Source organism: Bidens hawaiensis, unplaced genomic scaffold (genome assembly GCF_021521415.1).
Source record: "Bidens hawaiensis isolate Kalapana, Puna unplaced genomic scaffold, B.hawaiensis_p1.1 tig00032406_1, whole genome shotgun sequence".
In the NCBI taxonomy this organism is placed as follows: Eukaryota; Viridiplantae; Streptophyta; class Magnoliopsida; order Asterales; family Asteraceae; genus Bidens; species Bidens hawaiensis.
Window position 1 is genome coordinate 53,367 of NW_027505247.1, and position 21,656 is coordinate 75,022.

Below are 21,656 nucleotides of genomic sequence, written 5' to 3' on the forward strand. Positions count from 1 at the left end.
TATTGTTGTTTCATTGAACATGTGGTCGTCCCATCGAAAATTTGACTGACGGCCTCTTCTATAGCGTCGATGTGATGCAACTGTTTAATTTTTTGAGTGATTTGTTCAATTGGTTCCCCAAATGATTTCGATAGTCTTTCGTCATATCTGTCATTAGACACGCCAAATGATAAGAAACTACCCACTTCATTTATTAAATCATGTCTAATACACCAATTATTATCATTCTTAGTATACATCCATTCTTTATTGGAGAATTGGATTTAAATAATCTTAACTATTTACTATTGACAAATAGCAGCCTCGACTAACGAAATGTCTGCTGATGGTTCCAACTTTTAACATATTTGCTCCAACGATTCGTGACTAACACAAACCTAGCATCGTTAGTCGTCGGAAAAAAGTTTTTGCCCGAAAACTCAGCAATTTTTCGCCTGTCTAACATTAGTGGATTAAAATAAGCTTTTTAACATACTCACGTCTAAAAGTCATTTTAGCAAGTTTATTGTCGGTTTCACCAAATTGATCTAGGCACATTTTACAAGAATGGCAATGAAACATACCAATGTGGGATGTCTATCGATAGTCTTAGTCGAATACTTGATTACTAATTTGTGTCCTATACTCGAATTGTTACCGAGATACCCGTCAAGTATATGCTTGTAATTACCTGTTAGGTACAAGGTTTACCTACGGATATCTAGTATATACACTCACTAGTCTGTTAATATTTATTTATTGGCATTCTCACATACGTTTCTACTATTCAATAAAATTAGAAATATAAAAACAAAAGTTAGTAAATTAGTATATTATTCTATTATCAAGGACAAATATCAAAAAATTAAAATTAAATGTTTGCAACCATCGTTAGGTAAAAGGGTAAGAATGTTTTAGGTACTTGGGTTGGTATCACCTAAGGGTGCACGGGGCACCTTTTGGTAGTGAAATTTGGTACTTTGGGAACACTGCCCTTGCATATCGCACAGTTTAATCGGGAAAAATAATCGAGTTCACGATCCTAAGAGAAACCTAAAGATGAGCGTTGAATACGCGTTCAGGTACTTTGGGTTTAAGTGAAAACTGCCCTTTCAAATTTGGATACTTTATTTTCAATTTGGGTGATAGACACTCCAGCATAGGCTAGAAACTTGGATAAATTAGGGAGTGTCCCTATACCCTAACAACGTCTCATACTCCTAAAATTCTAAATCTTATCTCTTATCTAAATACTCGTCTCGAATATTTAATGTTTGTCAGGTTTGGGTTTGTTTGCGATTTAAATAAATACTTCTAAAACTATAAAAAAAAAACCCCATAAAAAGATAAGAGGATGTGCATTTTTTAAATACTAAAATTATTAATATTAACAACAAAAGCTACTAACACTACTTTAATCATGTAACTAAAGTGCACATAAATAATCAAAATAGTATACTCACAAGATTCTTCCGGTGGTACCGATTGCCGGTTATATATAGCAACATACATCTTCTCATAAACAAGCAACAACCATACTAATCACTTCCCATTAACGTAACAATCCAACTTAATTGCCATCATGAACATCCTTTCACCACCTTCCAAGGCCTCTAAGTCATCCCAAGAAACCACTTCCAAGCAAGCCAAGTTCTTAGGCGTCCGCAGGCGTCCGTGGGGACGATACGCGGCCGAGATAAGAGATCCAACAACCAAACAAAGACATTGGCTCGGTACCTTCGATACTGCTGAAGAAGCCGCCATTGCTTACGACCGCGCTGCCCGCTCCATGCGCGGGAACCAGGCTCGAACCAACTTTATATACTCGGACATGCCGCTTGGATCGTCCGTCACCTCCATACCATCTCCGGACGATCCTTCATTTGGTGTAACTATACCAACACCACCACCACAGCAGCAGCAGCCGTCACAGTTTGCAAACCATAATTATCAGTTTCAGTATAGTGAGTTTGATTATCAGTCAAATACTGAATTTGGTATGGTGGATAATAATGGGTTTCATCAGCCTCAAGTAGTAGATGAATATTATTCAAACCCTGTGATCATGGGTGGTAATTATGTGGGTAATTCGTTAAAGCAGGGAGGTAATAGTTATGCATGTATTAATGACAACATTAACGTTGGTGGTAACTTTTCAGGCAGGGGACAAGATAATAATAATATAGTCCAAGGACAAGATGGGCTGATGTTTGGGGACGGGTCGGGTTTATCGCCTGTGTTTTCGTCGTATGTAGGATTTGATGGTTGCGAGTATGTACACAGCCCGCTTTTTGGGCAAATGCCTCCGGTTTCTGATCCTTCTGCTGATTCGTTTTCACTTAGTTCAATGTCTTCTTCGTCGTTTTTTGGGTGAGTTTTGTTTTGTGTTTAGTAATGTGCCTCTTGGCTGTTGTATGGTTGTTAATGGGCAGAGTGTGAATGCGGTGAGTTGGGCCGTCCCTCCATCCTCCGATCATCGTGACCGACAAGAGAAGATGTAATGACGTGTTGTGCTGTGAGTGATGGTTTGTTTAGTTAAGTGTATGGGTTTTCTTGTGTTATTTGGTATGTAATTGGTCCATGATTTATGTTTAACTTCTCTTGAAAGTTGAAACTAACGAATTTGAAAAGGTTTAAGTTTCTTTTAAGAGCTTAATGTCCAAAAGATTGATAATATATAACTAAAAAAAGCGCCATGTGTATAAGTAAGCCGAACAACTTATGGGCTACTCAAGATCAGTTCAAGAATAACTTAAATGAAGCCAACTATACAAGAGCTCGAGTTTGAGCTTTTATTGGAGTTGGTTTGATAGTAAAATACAGGCATGAACTACTTATATTGAGTTCGAACATAATGAGTCTGAATGAGTCTATTATTTACGTAAATACACACATGTATGTAAACTTTTATCAAGCTAATTTGTTATATGTTCTTTAACTAACTACAAATAACCTACCATATGTAGGTATTAGAGCCTGCACATGGTCTACTTATATTGTGGCAATAATTGGTGTTATGCGTTGATTTCTTTTCCCTAATATTATATATACTCAAATATAATAAATTAACTAATCCACAGGCACAATATTCTTATAAAATTAGTAAAAGTCATGTTTTAAACACAGAGCTCAAAACAAATCTACCTCAACTTTTGATGGCTTTGACATATATCCACGTAGATAGTTCAACACTTAATGCACAACACATGCAAATATTCCATCTAACAATGTCTCCCTTTACACATGTAACTCTATTTCTTTACAAACACAAAACACAAAACACTACAACAGTACAGCCTCTCCCTCACTTATCAGTCACATAAACCGAGACCTCGACCCGGTCCAAAGAATTCGGCCCTCATTGTATCCATACCTTAATTCCCAATCACCAAGGAATCTCTTCACCATCCCAAGCAAAGAACTTACCATTATCATGCCTTTTGCTCCTCTCAATGATGCTCAACAGCTTTTGCACAGAGAATTCTTTAGTAAACAACTTGTCCTTCGGAACATTCTTCTGGAACGGTCTGGAAAGATCTGTATCCACCGTACCAGGATGCAATAAAATGCATATTACCGGATCCTTCTTTCGAGCCAACTCAACAGCTACGCATTTCGTCACTACACACGTCATCAACACATTCATTTCAGCCCAACCCGACACATTGTAACTGTACTAAAAATCAGGGTCATCTCCGGGAATCGTTAAAATTTTTTGGGCCTTAAGTAAAAGGGTTATATTGTTGGGTTTAAAATCACATGTGACTCAAATTTGAAACTCAAAACGCAATGTTACAGAAAATAATTGTTTAAACTTTAAACAATTACATTTTTAAATGTGCTTAGTTGGTTATGATTTGGGTTGTGCAAAATTTTTTTTTATAAAAATAGGCTTAAAGGAGTTGAGTAATTGGGTTTACACACTAAAATTACATATTTTTTTCATAAAAATAAATTAAAAAAAAAAACCGGGCCTACCGGGGTGATTGGGCCAAGGACCGTCGACCACCCTGCCCTCCTTCAAAGCCAGCACTCTAAAAACAACTTGCTTTGACCAATTATTTGACAAGTTCTTTATCACATTCTAAGTGAAAGTTCTTACATTGATTAAGTGCGGTCTTGGAGGCTCGATACGAATGCCATCCGCCTAACCGGTTGTCACCAATGGAGCCAACTCGGGCACTTATGTTAGCCACAACTGCAACATCTCGTTCGGTTCCGGTGCCACCTGGCCCACCTCCAACCTTTAACAAAGGCCGCATATGCTGCATTTGTAACCAGTGTTCATTTTGTCATTTACAATATAGAAAATTGCACAAATAGGCCCTGTGGTTTGACCATAATGCAAGTTTGGTCCCCCAGATTTTATAATTTTCAAATTTAGTACAAACATTTGTGAGAGGCCCTTAACACAGTGACCATTTGTGCAAACATTGCTTCTTATAAATGTTTGGACTAATATGTTCAATTCAAACCACAGGGACCATTGTGCAATAATCGTTTTACGATTTGTTAATCCATAATAAAACTATAAAAGTTCTTGAAAGAGAATGAAACGTTTTTAACAAAGCCGTTGGTTGTTACCTTGGTTACCAAAATAGGACCGACTGCATTGATATCATAAGCAAGCAGCAATGATGATCTTTCCACTTTGGTTAATGTTGTTTCTGTGTCCAAAATTATATAAAATCTAAGTATGCACAACAAAACTATGGATTAGATATAACTAACTATACATACCTGGTTGTAGTTTATCAGGTATAGAGAGAATGCCAGAAGCATTAACAAGAAGATTTAAGTAGCCATACCGCTCACGTATGGCTTTTGCAGAGTCCTGAAAAAATGCCGTGTTAGTTAGTTCTTTGTTTGTCCATACAATTGCTGATTTGGTATTAAAAAAACATATCTAAAACATTCAAGTGCTGCAAAACAGAATTCTAGATTCTATATAGTCATCATATTATCTGTTCATACTAAATGTTTGTCTAGAGTTTATTCTAGTGGACATGTTAAATCAAGAACAAGTAACCTGTATTGTGGTTTCAACTGTAAGATCCAGCCTTTGAATATGCAGTCTTTCTGCAAATCTGTTTTTTAACTCGGTCAATCCGGATGATTCATGCGGATTCCGGCATGTAGCAATCACATGCTCTTGAGAATTTCTCTCTAGCAACTGCTTCACCTGCAAAACATACAAATTGAAATCCTCGGGTTTATGCCAGTTCTCCATCCAATCAAAAAACAAGAGATAATCATCAACAATTTCAATCAAATTCTAAACATAAATGAACTTGTTAGTCACATTCTACCAAAATCTGAAGCAATGACCGGATTAACAACTACAAAATAGAGAACTCAAACGGTAAATGATGAAAATCCGATATCTGTGAGTGAATATTGAAGGAATTTAGAAATGCTTACGAATTCAAGGCCTATGCCTCTGGAAGCTCCTTGGATCAAGGAAACGGAAGGTTGGTGTTTGGATGCGGAAGTGGAAGTGGAAGTGGAAGTGGAAGTGGAAGTGGAAGATGCTCTTAATTTGATGGTGGTATGTGGATTGAGAAGATGAAGAAGCAGCTTCATGTTGCAAATGCAGATGGAAAGTTGGTTACAGAGACGGAGGGAATTTATTAGTGGCGAAGGAAAGTCGCATTCGAATGCCGGATTCATGTCTATGTTTTGTTTTGGCGTGGATGGATTTGCACCATTCGTCTGGTGCTACGCCTAAGGGAGTTCTTTTTCAGGGGTTTGGGATTTGTAATATATCAAATTACCCAATGATATACCCAATGTACTTGACATAACTATTTTTTATACAGGGAAAAGTTAACGTACAAAATGCTAACTGTGAGAATCAAGTAGTATGATTATATTCACGAGTAGTGTAATTATGTAAATAAATCGTAGTGTAATTACACTACACTATCACTATGTTGTATATATAATTACGCTACTTGATTCTTACAGTTAGCACGTTAATTTAATTTGTATTTGATCCGAATCTATTTTATATATTATCTTATATATGACTTTTTTGATGTTGTATTTGTATACGTGTACTCTTGTATACATTTTTTCGTTTTCGTCTTGTAGGAAAATAGTTTATAGGAATGAGTGTATTGGAAGGATGAATGAAGTTGCAATGGGATTTTTGTGATAGTAGCTAGCACGGGTTATGGGTCTGTTATACTCGATGAGTATTATGTCACAACCTGATAAAAAAAACCCAAAACCCGACGGGTAATTACCCAAAGGGTTTGGGACAGGTTCATGACGAGCTTTAATAATCAGATATGATTTTGAGAATACTTAAACTCGTCCCAAACCAGACCCATTGTCATCCCTAAGCCCAAGCCAGTGAAAAGCCCAAAATTTAAGTAATATGTGAGCTTGTGAGTACTATAACTCTATTAAGGCTTCTACCTATATAGTTCTCACCTTTGTAAATACCAAGGAAAAGCAAGTAAAGCACTTCAATTGCATTCAAAAAATCTATGGTGAAAGAGAGCTTTACATTAATTTCCTAGCTATTAATTGTGGCAAAAGAAAAAAAGCAACCAAGGGATGTTTTCGTGGTTCATCATGAACCGTGAGGGGGACCAAAGACATGTGACAATCTTAAAACACTTAGGATACTCACTCACATGGGGGCATGCGATCAAGAATAGAATATGACAAGACATCCTCTCTCGACTCTCAACAATTTCCTACATATATAAGACCCGACATATTGAGTGATAAACGGCTAGAAACAGGACAAAGCTTGTACTAACATATGAGGTTGTTAAACTTCGAGAGCATAAATCACACACGAACACATAGGTTTGATCAACACACAATCGACTCTTTTTATTTTTATTAAATTTGAAAACAAAAATACGAAGGTAGTTAAAGAGAAAAGCCTAAGGGGTTTATATATTATCCGGTTATATATTCCTACTAGGGCTCGAACTAGGAATTCTCAAAACAAACTTATTATCTAAACTAAAAGATATTTAGAGCTTAAACTTAGCCCCAAGTAGTTAAGATTCTGCTTTGACTTCTATTAACATCCTCCAACTACCCATTTAGAGATTACCATACCACCCTTGTACTTCCGTCTTTCCGTACTAACTGTTTTGGCCCTTTGCCTTGGTATTGCAACGTTTTTCATAGCTGTGGCATCCAAAGCATTCATTGATTTCTAGCTCACACGCTTCAATGCAATGATGCATGAGTTATGCTTTTATGTGAGTATGTGACAGGAATCTTGGGTGACTAATTGTGGGTTGCTCATTTGCTCGCATGTTCAACCATTGTAGACTTTAGCCCAGTAACTCAGCCACTCATAACCAGCCCGTAGCTTAACTAAGTAAAAAACCAATTTTTTTTTTTGAACGGCCAGCAAATTTTATTAAAACTCTAGCAAGGAACTAGAAATCATCAAATACAGCCACCAAAAACAAACACACCAATCACAAGCTACTACATTACAAACGGAAAGTACACCAATCTTCCCATGAAAGCCCAAAACTTTTCGACCTAATTTTAATCCAAAGAAAACCAAGCACTTTTATCTCTTCCGTCAAATTATTTAATTGGATAGAAATCCCTTTATGAACCAAGGCATTTCGTTTCTTCCAAATACCCCACAAAGTAATCAAGGCCGGCCTTAAGGGGTGGCAGGGTGGTCGACGGCCACAGGCCCGACACCCCGCTAGGCCCGAATTTTTTTTTTTAAGAATTATATGTATTGTTATTAAAATCATCATCATCATCGTACTCGGTATATCCCACCAATAGCAAAGCTATGGTAGGGTCTGTGGAGGGTAAGATGTAGACAGCCTTACCTCTACCCCGTAGGAATAGAGGCTGCTTCCGGTGAGGCCACCGGCTCGATAGTAGTTTTGCATCAAGCCTTGAACATAAAGCACATAACACTCAACCATCCATGTACCCTTGTTTTTCGGCTATCAACGCCACCACATGATGCCTGATTAACCTTCCGCCACTTTTAACGTTATTTTCACGAGATTAATAAGATAACGTCAAAATTAGTGTAATTTCACTTTTGCCCAACCGAGGGTTCACACATATATCCATTATATGCGAGGACCGCAAGCAGGGCATGTATCGTTATTAAAAACAATATGTATATTTAGTGTTTAAATTGAATTACATGACTACTAGTTTGGTCTAGTTGCAAAGAGATATTACTCTCAACAAAAAGGGTATGGGTTCTAGTCTCATTTGACATGTTTAATCTTATTTTTATACAAAACTTTTTTACATAACCTAAATTATAACCAATTAAGCCCATATCAAAATTAAATCCCAACAAAATACTCCTTTTACTTAAGGCCTAAAAAAATTTTCGCCTTCGTCCCAATTTTTTTTTTTTTTTTTGGAGCCGGCCCTGAAAGTTACTAAGCAAACTGCATGGAACATTTTGGTCTTATCTTTATAGGCTACATTTCAGTTTAGGGATGTGAAAAAACCAATACTGGATAACACAAATACAAATGAGCTAATTGGTAGCCTCTTAATGGTTTTTTTATAGGCTACTTTGAATCAATTAGAGGTAAAAATATGTTTGGTTAAATTAAAAGACACATCCTAATAGCTCATGAAGTTTTTTAATGGTTAACAAGAAATGTAAATAAACCAACATATTAAACAAAACTAGCAATTTAGCAAAAAGTCTAGCTCAAACCGGGCCCGCATATCATACGCCGAGATCAGCGTACTATACGCTAGTTCAACATATCAACCAGCATACACATTCTTATCTCAACGTAGCACCCCTCTGGTTACGTTTGTGCAACCCATACTTCCTTTTTCTACATTTTGACACACCCATTTGATTTCATAAAAATTCAAAAGCAACCTGTTATAATTAGTAAGCCTGCTTAATTGTTCAATACAAAATTACCAAACAACCCCTACGTAATAACTAGAACAAAATATCCAACCAAACTTATGAATACATAACTAGAACAAAATATCCAACCAAACTTATGAAATTGAGTGAACATGCACAATATTCAACTTGCTTATACATGAAGATATGGTGGGCTCATCCTGATGTTATATCTTACAAATTTCACATCCCAAAACCGAAATAAAATAACAAATTTACACATTTCTTCAGGCTTAAAAGTATGATAAATAAGTAGGAATAATACTGTTCATACTTTTATAAACGTGAATGCTATTTTCTCATTTGTAAATATACGAAACCAACCAAAAAAAAAGTACGGTAATGTTCTGTGGTAAGAAGACAATAACCAACGTCATTTCATGGTACATTATAATTAGTTATTATTATGAAGCATCAATGTCATCCTGCAAGTACACAAAAAAACACAAAATTGGAACCATTAAATTTACAATCATTAATACGGTTACTTCATTTAGAATTTAGATCCAGACAATGTTTGAATGGTACACCAACGGCATCTACTTCAAGTGACTTTTAGAACGGAGCTTTTTAAAAAACATATAAGCATATTTTTTTTTTATCTTAGGATTTCTGAAACGTGGGAATCTTATGGCTCATAAACTTTTATAAGATTATTAAAAGGCACAAGATCATATAATTCTAAAAGAAAAAAGATAATAGATTGATAGATGAGAGAGTTATAATCATATATGTGCATTTTAATGCCAATAAAATATACTTGTTTTTTGAACACGACCCCAAATAAGATTAGCTAAATCACAATGAAGAGTGATGTGCTCAATCATCTCAATGCGTGAAAGGCACACAGGGCAAAGGGGTGGTGAAATAGGAATACTCACGTGTGAAAGACGTACAGTCGATAATCTCCGACCGAAATGTTAACCTTTATAGGTAACTGGTTATTCCACCTATTGTTGGGAATGGCGCCATTGTATTTTTGTAATTTGGATCGTGGAGAGGAAGTGAAGAATTCATATTGGTTAACCATCGGTGGGCCAAAAAGTTCTACATAGAGGCCCATGCGAAGGAAAACCTAGTAGGGACTAGGGAGGGATGCGTCTAGAGGATAGACCAAATAAGGATGCCTGGTTGGGTCGTGATGCGCACAACAATCCATGTTTCGCGGACCGTTATGGATTGAGTAACGGTCGGCTATCTATACGGTTCAATATTTTCGTTTTAGACCCCTACATTTAAACTTTAATTTTTTAAGACTATACTCTTACTAAAGATTTCAAAAAAATGGTAGCTAAAGTCAAAATCTTTTTTTTTTAATGTTTAAGTGGTTTTCATTTGAGCCATTTTAGGTATATTTACATTGTTTGGATTAAATACAAACAAAAATTAACGTGCAAAATATACGAAGTAAAAAGAATTATAATGGTTCAAAATTGTTGTAGCGCAAATGCTCTATTTACGAAAATGCCACTGTTTGTTATTTGCTTCATTTTGTACACTTGGTACGTTTATCATTAAATATATATATATATATATATACACACAATTTGCAACCTTAGTATGCATCATTAGTTGTACATCAAGCTTTCTATTTTGTACATCATTATTAGTTGTACATCAAGCTTTCTATTTTGTACATCATGTTTGGATGCATATTTCTTTTCTATCCATTTTTCTTTTTATCATTAATTTTTTAACTTTTAATCTCAATACTTTTACAATTTAACCCCAACACTTTTTACTCTTTCAACTTTGGTCCCCTATACTTTTTATCTTTTACAAATTTTTTGTATTACGTTTTGGTATAAATTTTGCGATTAACACGTTGCAACTTGCATGTGTGGTTCAATGTGTTTACGACTATTTTTTTCCCGTTTAACTGCCTTGTTGCGACGTGCGGGTTCTAGATCGACTTAGTTACTGTTTTCTTTCTTTTACATTTCGTGTGTGTGGTTCAACGTTTTTACGTTTACTTTTCGTTCGATTTTATTTTTCTTGCTTTTATGTCTTTCTATACGAGTTTTTTCGGTGTTGGTTGTTGTTGTCAGTGATGTGGTATGGGTGCTACCTGACACGGTTTTACGCCCCGCGGGGGTTTAATACTAGTTTTAATATAAATGGTATCGGTGGTCCGGCATTAAATGATGAACTTGGTGTAGGCGTGTGTCAGCATGAACCACTAAAACTGTGCGCTTAAAGCCATCACCTTCAACTACCATCAAATCCTAGTTACGGATTAAAGGTGGACTGCCACGAAGGAAATTGAAGCAGTTAATGATTTATGGAACCCACAACAATTAATCATCCTATGAATCATTGAAACATGCATGACACAGAAAAGTTGGGACCACAAAAGAACTTGAATTTGGAAGTCGGGCCAATGGCTTACAAACAAATTGACATCGATCCAACCATAAATTCCTCCACTCACCCTTGGAAATAGACAAATAGTTGTCACATTGTACTTGATTTAAATTAAACAAACTAAATTCTATCATAAATAGTTAGGATAAGAGTGTTGTGATTAAGATATTTTAACTAGTGGCGAACTGGCTAGAGACAAACATTATAGTTTTGGTGAATTTGGAGACTTTGTTGATGTTAATGGACAATGCTCGTGCTAGTTTCGAACAAAAAAGTGTTAATTTGAAGTGGTTTGCTTACAACTTGGTGGACTCTTTGAAGTTTCAAAAATAATATTGGTTTTTTAACTGAATAAAGTTAGAAGTGAAAAGATTTTTGAAAATATAGTTAGAAGTGAAAAGATTTTTGAGAATATTGTCTATTATTTTTTTTATGGTACGTAAAGATTGATTTGCTTGAGATGAGGGGATTAAAAACCCTCTTCTATTGATGTAAATATTTTTTTTTTCAACTCCGTCTAGTTTGTTCGAAGCCCATTATTTTATCCCATCTCAGCTTTTCTTTTTAAAAAAAAGGACAATTAAAGGAATCCACACTACAATAAACAAAATATTTTAAGAAAACATGATACCAAACACTTTTAGGAAAATTAAAGGAATGAATTTGATACCGCCAAATGTAGTGTTAATCGTACAGCATTTCAACGACAGCTCTACCGAGCCCCAAAACAAATATCCTTACAATACGAATGACAATATCTTTGACAATTGTAACAACCACATGTTCAATTTTTTAATAATATTTTCAACTTATAATCTTATATTCTCAAAATGATCTCAGATTTTTTAAAATTTTTAAAACACATGTGTGGAAGTATTTTCAAAGAATTTACATGAATTATAATTAAAAAGTAGGGTGTACAGTATTGGTTAAGTTTACAAATCATAATTCGAACCCTTAACATATTCCTATTAACAGGAACTTTAAGAAAAGTCAGATTCTTATCCAAAGGCTTGTTCGCTCGTTAAGGGAAGATGTTTGAAGTTATTCATATTCCCAAAATATATTATCAGAATATCGGATGTTATGGATATGCGTTATCAAAATTCAAAGACTTAAAATGTCGTAGAAAATTGAGAGGTAAACTGCAAAAATATCAAAATTAAGGGCCAAGCTATCATATGGGTGTACGGCATACATACGGGGCATTGGCACCGTACGAGACGTCTGACAGTTGTGAAACTTTACTTATACATGCCATATGGCAAACATATGGGTCATATGACGAACATACAATCCATGTGACACCATATGGCTCTTATGGCAATCAATGTTGTTTACGGCGCGGTTGCGCCCAAGATTTCACCTATACGAGTCAAATGAACACCAAGCGGGTCATATGAAGTAGTAAGGCCTTCCATTATATATTAAAGTGTTTGGATTCCCATTTCATTGCTCATTTTTTCATTCGGCAAATAGATGAACTAGATAGAGTGTGGGAACTTTCCATTAACGAGTCCTTGTGTTTTAACACTAGCTCGAATGTTGAAATCTCTCTTAATTTAATTTTGTGTGTTAAAGATGTAGAAGAAACACTCGGCATGAGTATACCCTGATATATACTTTTAGGATACTGGATATATCGAGGGTATGCGAGCTATTGTGGCAGAGCTCATCGAAGGCAGTTTTGCATACAAATTCCGTGAAAACTGCTGTCGGGAAGTTATAACCTCAACGAAAACTTTGCAGCTTATATTTTTTTTTAGTTTAGTAAGTGGGTTCATGAATAGTCATGGGGATAAAGTAGTTAGGTAACCTAGTGATCGACACAGGCCCGACACCCAGCTAGGTCTGAATTTTGTTTTTTTTAAATTATATGTATTTTTTATTAAAACAATCTGTATATTTGGTGTTTAAACTCAATTACATAACCACTGACTTGGTCTAGTGGCAAGGGGGTACTACTCTCGGCCAAAAGTTCATGGGTTTTAAGCTCATTTGAGACATGTTTAATCATATTTTTACACAAAAAATTTTTACGCAACCTAAATTTGTCACACCCCGCCTTCGGGCTTAAGCGTGTGACTCACAGTTGATACCACTTTTGTCAATTTATCAAAGTTTGTAGCGGAAAATGTTAATTTAAAATATTCATTTTCATAACAAAGGGAATTAAATACCCTTGTTTGTTTTACAAAATTTACTTGTTTAAAAACAAGTTTAATATATATGCTTCATTACAAAATTAGCTGAGCCACCAGCTGCATTTTATGCCTAGTGATCTTCTATCTCCACTAGCATATCCATATCTATACCTTATTCTTGATTACCTGAAAACAGTTTGAAAATACGTCAGCTATATACTGGTGAATACGCTGACTCAATAAAACATTTTCACAATTCGTAATGACACAACACCAATAGTGTTCAACGACTCAGTGGGTCTCAATCTCATCTCATCGGAACTAAACATACGCACAAACCACATAATCGGACTTCAGTCGCCCTATAGACAGTCATTTGCCTCATGGTCAGTATGTTTGTAGTGTGCCCACTACAGTACATATATGTAAGGATCCAGACACATGTGTATTTTAGCCTGAGTGTTTAGTACTACCTTGTATCAAAACGTTTTAGAGGATTTGAACCAACTCTCATGCAAATACTTTCATAACTCTTTACATATGGATAACAGTCCATAGTTTATAAGAGTAAATATCTTTTCAAAAAGACAGTACATAGACGTATTCACGTCATTTCACACTATAAAAAAGTTTGGACGTATTCATCTTTTGTTGATTTCAAGATTTCTCACCAACAGATGTCTGATCTTTATCTCGGATCTATAGTACGAGAATAACATTCTATAAATAACTAGATCTATGATATAGCTTTAGACCTCAAGTCTATTTGCATAACCTTTACCTTGATATTCATTTCATTTTATAAAACATTTATAAACTACGTTTCTTTATCATAAAGAAACGTACATATATCCCATTTCTTCATTCATAAGAAATATCTTTATAATAAAGAATAATATTTTATTCATAACCTTATCTTATGAAAGCTAAATTTCACTTATTATCTGATCAAGGTATAAACTATACCCTCGACTAGGGTCTAAGCTATATATAATAAAATAATCGGGCAGAACCCCTACCTTGTATGGCTTATCTATGAAATGCTTAAACTTTACGTGGGCAGCGCTCCTACTTACACGTAATTCTAGACAACAAGCGTATCGGGAATGACGGGATTTTGACACGAAAACCGAGGTAAAGTGTGTGTGATGTGATGGAGACTTCATCCCTATGGCTGCCTATTTATAGCCAGAATCTGTGCATCTTTGCATATCGCGAAGTTGCTTCGCGATGCGCGAAGGACAAATTTAGCCGCAATTATTATTATATTTCTTCGCGTATTGCGAAGGATTTCTTCGCGTATCGCGAAGTTGCTTAATAGCTTTGCTGAGTCAACCACTAGACCTACCACGTATCAGCACCGGATGAGGTTACTTCATGCATCTTCGTGTATCGCGAAGTTGCTTCGCATATTGCGAAGGTGCTAAATATTTATTTTCAGTCCCTGGTCTTTGGTAGCTTGTCACATCTTGATCATAGTTCAAGGCGGCTCGCGGCGATGCGTGCGAAGTGCAAAGTGCGCCATCAAAACGCCACATTACGCTCATCGCCCGAGTCCGTGTCCGTGGGCGTCGGGTGCTTCGCACCCTCCGCTAGGACTAGTGATAGTGGTTGGTCATACAAGAACATTATTATGGGAAACTCCTTTCTTATAAAGTGCTCTCATTTTTTCCCACTTTCCATGTGGGATAGAGTTTCCATACTTATTTCTTTATCATAAACATGCCTTTATTTCTTTACTTTATTTTTCCCATTACTTATCTCATAAATTTTTTTAGTACTTTTACTTTATAAACTTGTCAAATTTGAACCAAAATTTTGTGGGTGTTACAAAATTATAACCAGGTAAGTTCATATCAAAATTAAATTGTTTAAACCTAACAAAATATTCTTTTTACTTAGTGCAAAAAAAATTTTCACCTTCAGTCCAATTTTTTTTTGTTTTCTCAGAGCCTGCTTTGCCTTAACGGACTCCATTGTGAGAGTTTACTTTTTTTTAATGCATTAAATTAAGCCCCATAATAATAAAGAAATAAAGAACTGAAATTATAGGTACAACCGAATCCGAACCGTTCAGTTTCAATAAAATAGAAAAGAGATTATTAGTTTATTTATGCTGGTTAAGTATGGTTTTACCGGTTATTTCACTTTCGATTTGATTGAATCCTTTTCTTACAAATCACATTTAACTAACACGAAAGTTAAAATAAAAGGTGAAAACCAAATTGCTGCTCTGTTCATCATCAATGAAACAATCAAATCAAACAACTTATTATATAAAAATAATAATACGTATTCAAATAATAAAATAACAAATAAGCCGTTTATCCAAACAATAAAACAAGCAAAAGAATATAATACTTTAGTTCCCGCGTCACCGTCGCCATCAACAACTTCAACTTCAACTTTCCTATTCTGTTCTATTCCTTGCTTCCTTCCATTCCATTACTGAGTCAACGACTCTGTCAACTCCACTACCTTTCCCTTATTCCATCCACCCCAATTCCAATTCCAATTCCATTCCATCATTCAACAATGGCTTTGTTTCTCTCTTTCCTCTTCACCCTCACCCTCATCTCCATTTCCCATTCTCAAGCCCAACCTCCCCGAGCCCACCTCATCGACTGCGGTGCCACCGAGGGCTCAGTGATCGCGGGCCGTCAATGGTTTCCCGACACCGAGTTTATATCAACGGGTACTCCCCGAACCATTTCGGGAAGCGTCCTGGACAGGACGCTTTCCACGGTCAGGACGTTTCCCCTTCTTCAGAGGAAAAAGTTTTGCTATGTGGTCCCCGTGTACCGCACGGGGAAGTACCTCGTGCGGACGACTTATTATTATGGGGGAGTGAACGGGCGGGGTTTTGATACGCCGCCCTTGTTTGATCAGATTGTAGACGGGACGTTTTGGAGCGTTGTGAATACGACCGAGGATTATTTGAAAAGAAACGCCTCGTATTATGAAGGCGTGTTTCGGGCGGCTGGGAAGTCAATGAGTGTTTGTTTGGCTTCAAATACGTATACGGATTCGAACCCGTTTATATCAGCGTTAGAGTTGGTGTTGTTGGGTGATTCGTTGTATAATTCAACGGATTTTGGTAATTCAAGTCTGAGGTTGGTTGCAAGGCACAGTTTTGGATACGATGGACCGGTTATCGGGTATGTTCGTTTTGTTAATTTGATAATTATCAGGTTATGGGTTGGCATATCTAACCACTTTAGAAAACGGGTAGTGTTTAGGTTGGCATGTTTAGTTAAATACGTCGTGTTTTAGTTGACCTGATTAATCCTTTATCCTTTAGCTAAGCAGGTCGACCGACAAACCCTTTTATGACCCGTATAACCAACTTTGCAACCCACCAACTCAACTAGCACGTTTACAACTTAATTATCCCTATCAACCATTTTGACACATAAATTAATGGATTGCACAAGTTTATGTGTAGATTAGGGTTGATATTTTTTATACGAATTAAAATATCAGTCATGTTCGGGTTGAACAATTCAACCCACCAACTTGGCCTGATTGAACAATTCGACCCTCCAACTTGTTTAGTTAAACAAGTCGACCCACGAACCTGTTTATGACCCGTGGAACCCATTTTTTGCTTTTTTTTTCTATCACCTACTAGCCCGATTAACAAGTTTGCAAGTTGATTATCACCCATCAACTAGTTTGACATGTATACATAAATGGCTTTAACTGGTCGTCTTCGGGTTACAAGATTTAAATGTGTGTGGATTAGTGTTAATTTTTTGGCATGAATGAAAATATAAGTCGTGTTTGGGTTGAACCTTTCAACCCACCAACCTAGCACGACTGAACAATTCAACCCTCCAACTTGACATGATTTGATCCGTCAATACCAAATGATTGAACAATTCAACACACCAACATGTTTAGTTACACAAGTTAACCAACTAACATGACCTGTGTAACCTATCTTTTACAAACCACCAACTTGATTAACATGTTTAGAACTTGATTATCATCCGCCAACCCATTTGACACGTTGGAAAAATGGGTAAAGCGGGTCATGTTCGGGTTACAGGATCTTAAGTGTATGCGGTTATGGTTGATGTTTTTTACACGAATAATAATACGGTCATGTTAGGATTGAGCAATTTAACCCGCAACCTGTTTGACACATGCAGATGAATGGTTAAACAGGCCGGTGTCTCCTGGTTATGGTTGACATTTTTTACACAAATAAAAATACGAGTTGTGTTAGGTTTGAAAATTTCAACCCGCCAATCCAGCAAACCGACACAATGAATCCCCTAAATTACTAGAATGGTTTTTCATAAGATTTGTATTCAAAGTCTAACAGAAACCATGAAATTACAGGTTCCCAGATGATCCATTTGACCGTTATTGGGAGCCACATGGTGCCAACAATCCTACACCATCACAAGGAGAAAACGTAGCCATCAACGGCTTCTGGAACCTACCACCAAGGAAGATCTTTCAAACCCAGTTAGCGGTCAACCCGCCACGGCCCATGGAGCTTCGATGGCCTCCTGAACCCCTCATAAACTCAGATTACTACATTGCCCTCTACTTCGCAGACGACACCGGAACAACTTCAAGATCATTAAGCATTACTGTAAATAATGTCACATTTTATAATAATCTTAATGTCACTCAATCTGGTGTTGTTTTGTTTGCCAACCGGTGGCCGCTTGCGGGCCCCACAAAGATTGTACTAACTCCTGCTAGTGGATCAACTCTTGGCCCTTTGATTAATGGTGGAGAGTTGTTTGAAGTGATTCCTGTTGGTGGAAGAACTCACACGCGAGATGGTATGATCATTTATTGAATACCGTACTATGATGACACATTTTCGGGTCATAATTTTTGTATTTTTGTAAAATTTTGTGTTTTATAGTGATCGGGTTGAATGGTTTGAAGAACGCTTTTGAGAACCCTCCAATTGATTGGAACGGTGATCCTTGTTTACCTAAGGAAAACGCGTGGACTGGAGTTACATGCTCTAACGGAACTAATATTCGCGTGACCGGATTGTGAGTTGACTTCAGTTGACCTTAATATTTATCATGATCGCATTTTGTTACATGTGAATTTGATTTATTTGTGTTTTGTTTACAGAAATCTTACAAGCATGGGACTTTCAGGATCTTTGTCTCCCAACATTGCGAATTTGACCGCATTGAATGACTTGTATGACACTTAATTATTTCTAATTAACCTTTGTAACAAAATTAAAGTTTTATTTTAGAATTAGAAGTTTAATGAACTGTTTGGTGTACTTGACAGATGGCTTGGGAATAATAGCTTGTCTGGATCTCTTCCTGATTTCAGTACATTGAGGATGCTAAAGACTCTGTAAGTTTTAGATTCTTGTTTTTAATGTTGATTTCTTTTTTATCTTAACTAAATAAGAACATGCCACAATCAATGGATCTATGAAATGCTAGATTAATAAAATGGATAAAATAAAATAATAACATTAAAATCCTGAAGTTTCTTTGAATGTACGATTGTCTTTTGAGTCCAAAAACAATAACAAGAAAAATGAAAATTGATTTTACATTACAAGTTAAATAAAATGGAGCCCATTTACTGAATTTATTTTATCGCTCTTTGTCGTCTTTGGCAAATATTGATAGATTGCTGGAAATGTAAGGTCTGATGTTATTGTACTAATACTATGCAGATGAAGTGAATGTTACATTATCTGTTACTTATGGTGGCCATAGGGGCCAATCTGTTGTATGATGTGCAGCGTATTTTATTAACTTAATCATTTGATTAATGGCACGAATAACTTACTGAAAAGCAAATCATTATTGTACTAATATTAGTTTTGTATATTTAAAACATTAAGTTACACATCAGAGTATTCAAACACTTGGCTGAATAACGTCTCGTACAATTTGTTATTGCAGATTCCTGCAAGACAATAATTTGACGGGTCGGGTTCCGAGCAGCCTCAAAGAGAAACTAGGATCAAACTTAAGGTAACCTTTGATCCTTGTTACCTTACCTTAAAAAAACATGTGTGTTTGTCATTTGGGAATCTAATATGGTTTTCCCTTGGTGGTGTTCAGGGTTGACCCACAAAATTCTTGAGCGGTACAAGAGTTTTCACCAAACCACAAGGTGGTGTCATTCAAGTTCTATTTTTATTCTTTTTGGTTACAAATTTGTGAATTAATTAATTGTTTATGTAAGTGAAAGAAAACTTGTTTGTACTTAGTGAAGTTATATAGTGCATTCATTAATTGTTGGTCCCTTGTATTTAATTCAGTTTTTAAAAGTGTTTACTCTTTTTGCACTAGACTACAACATAGGCTAGCTTTTCTCTCTTTTAACTCTCTTGAATAGGCTAGTATCTAAATCAAGTTCTATTTTATATGAAAATAAGAGTATAGGCGATTTCAGCTATTTGAGATCGGTTTCAATAAATGAGCACAAGCATATCAAACTAGAGTAGACTTACAAAACTACTATTTTTTTTTATATCAAATGTATATTTACGTAATAGTTATTATGCATTAAATTACAATAAATATAACCACAGAGATTTTATATATAATAATAGTGAACTAGCTAATCTCGAGCTCTAGTACTAACGAGCTGAGCATAAGCTTACATGAGCTCCATCTTAACTTGTTTACATCTAGGTACCCTATCTAATCGTTAGCGTGTTACGGGTGGGACTACGTGAGTTTCTTGATAACACATTTTCACAGTCACCAATATTTCTACCATTTAAAAATTGAAATTCTACCAAATTAACATTTGATCCGAATTTTCACGCACTTTAATAAACTTAACTTATATCCTTTTAACCTTATTTAAACATATAATTACACATTAACTAAACATAACAACACTTAAATAATTTAACCACAACGTTCAATAATACCAATTGAAGCAAACTACTTGAAAAAATAAATGCAGACACTAGTACACTACCTAAATACCTTACCTGTCCAGCATTCCTTTCCTACCGGAATACACCGGCGGCATAGAGTTGCTCCGTGCTTGACTGCACACCGGCACGTTAACCATCGGCCGTATCTTTATTCCGGCAGATCTAGTCCTCTCCAACCCCTTCTTCACCTTCTCTTTCTTACTCTCTTCATCATTTGAAGACGAAGACGAGGACGACGAAGACGTAGAAGCCGATGCCGAAAGCGAAGAACCCCTATGCTTTTTTAACCTCAACAACTCCTTCCATAAAACCGTACATTTAGGTGGCCTCGGTGAAGGATCTTCATCGATAAACCAACCCATTCTGTTATTATTACTATTACTACTACTGCTACTAGTAATAATATTACTACTACTACTGCTGTTACTAATAATTATATTATTAATATTAGTATTAGTATTATTATCTTCCAACTTGACCTCCTTTGTAGCATTCACATTAAGATCTTCATGATATTTTAGGTTTATCTTCATAAGCTTCTCGTGGCATTGTATATGACCAAACGGAAGCAGCTTCCCTTCGAAGAACAGCTCGTCAGCGGTCAACATTGTTGTCGGAGATGTTAATGTTGTCGACAAAAACTCAAACTCACCAGTTTTTGTTTTCTCGTTTTCTTTCTGCTTGTTGTGTGGGTTAATGGTGATGAAGTTTGCATCGTCTAGATCGTCGGAGGTGGGGTCAGATGACGTGGCAGTTGCCGGAGAAGCTACAAGTGAGACCATTTTTTTATAAAAAAATGGTTTTGGGTGAAGATGAAGCTGTTGTTGAGTTTGCAGTGGTGTATGTAGTATATAGGGAGTGATGAGAGATGCTTTATTGGTTGGCTGGCTGTTATTTTGTTGGAAGTAAGTTGGACGGTGAGAATATTAAAGTTCTTGAACTTCTTTTGTCATATGCTCTAAACGTGTGAGGATTAGATCCAAACCATATTTTTATATTAATGTAACACGAACACACATCTATAAAATATCCAATCTCTTAAATAAAATACACGTCTAGTCATCAGGTTAATCTGTTTAGTTAAAAAGATCGTTTTCAAATTAATTAGTTGCCAAAATTGTTTAGTCAAAGCACGTCTGCTAAACCAAGTATGACTCGTTTAACTCATTTTACTATCCACCGACCCGATTAACATATGTTTACATTTGGTTGTTAGTGCCAACTCGTTTGGTATGTTTAGATAAATGGGTTAAACATTTTGTGTTTAAACTACCTAATTTTATATGTTTGTGGGTTAGAGTTAATATTTTGACAAGAATAGAAATATAAGTCGTGTTTAAAATGAATAACTTTAACTTGTTAAATCGAC

General features: G+C 35.9%; 3 protein-coding genes and 1 pseudogene across 3 annotated transcripts; 2 read left to right on the top strand and 2 right to left on the bottom strand.

Annotated features, from left to right (window-relative positions):
- Positions 1-1,561: 1,561 nt before the first annotated feature.
- Positions 1,562-2,441, top strand: LOC143611811 (ethylene-responsive transcription factor LEP pseudogene; annotated as a pseudogene).
- Positions 2,442-3,364: 923 nt separating this feature from the next.
- On the bottom strand, positions 3,365-5,562 carry LOC143611812 (uncharacterized). Its single transcript, XM_077085947.1, has 6 exons — positions 5,401-5,562; positions 5,009-5,161; positions 4,720-4,813; positions 4,564-4,646; positions 4,082-4,244; positions 3,365-3,600 (listed from the first exon to the last, which is right to left on the bottom strand). The coding sequence occupies exons 1-6, from the start codon at positions 5,560-5,562 to the stop codon at positions 3,365-3,367; spliced, it is 891 nt and encodes a 296-aa protein (XP_076942062.1).
- A 10,288-nt stretch (positions 5,563-15,850) lies between these two features.
- On the top strand, positions 15,851-19,588 carry LOC143611817 (putative LRR receptor-like serine/threonine-protein kinase PAM74). The gene is made up of 7 exons (XM_077085953.1): positions 15,851-16,544; positions 17,734-18,188; positions 18,275-18,410; positions 18,496-18,567; positions 18,664-18,732; positions 19,296-19,367; positions 19,458-19,588. The coding sequence occupies exons 1-7, from the start codon at positions 15,922-15,924 to the stop codon at positions 19,477-19,479; spliced, it is 1,449 nt and encodes a 482-aa protein (XP_076942068.1). The 5' UTR covers positions 15,851-15,921; the 3' UTR covers positions 19,480-19,588.
- A 740-nt stretch (positions 19,589-20,328) lies between these two features.
- On the bottom strand, positions 20,329-21,069 carry LOC143611813 (uncharacterized). The gene is made up of 2 exons (XM_077085949.1): positions 20,725-21,069; positions 20,329-20,652 (listed from the first exon to the last, which is right to left on the bottom strand). The coding sequence occupies exons 1-2, from the start codon at positions 21,067-21,069 to the stop codon at positions 20,338-20,340; spliced, it is 660 nt and encodes a 219-aa protein (XP_076942064.1). The 3' UTR covers positions 20,329-20,337.
- Between the last annotated feature and the right edge of the window lie 587 nt (positions 21,070-21,656).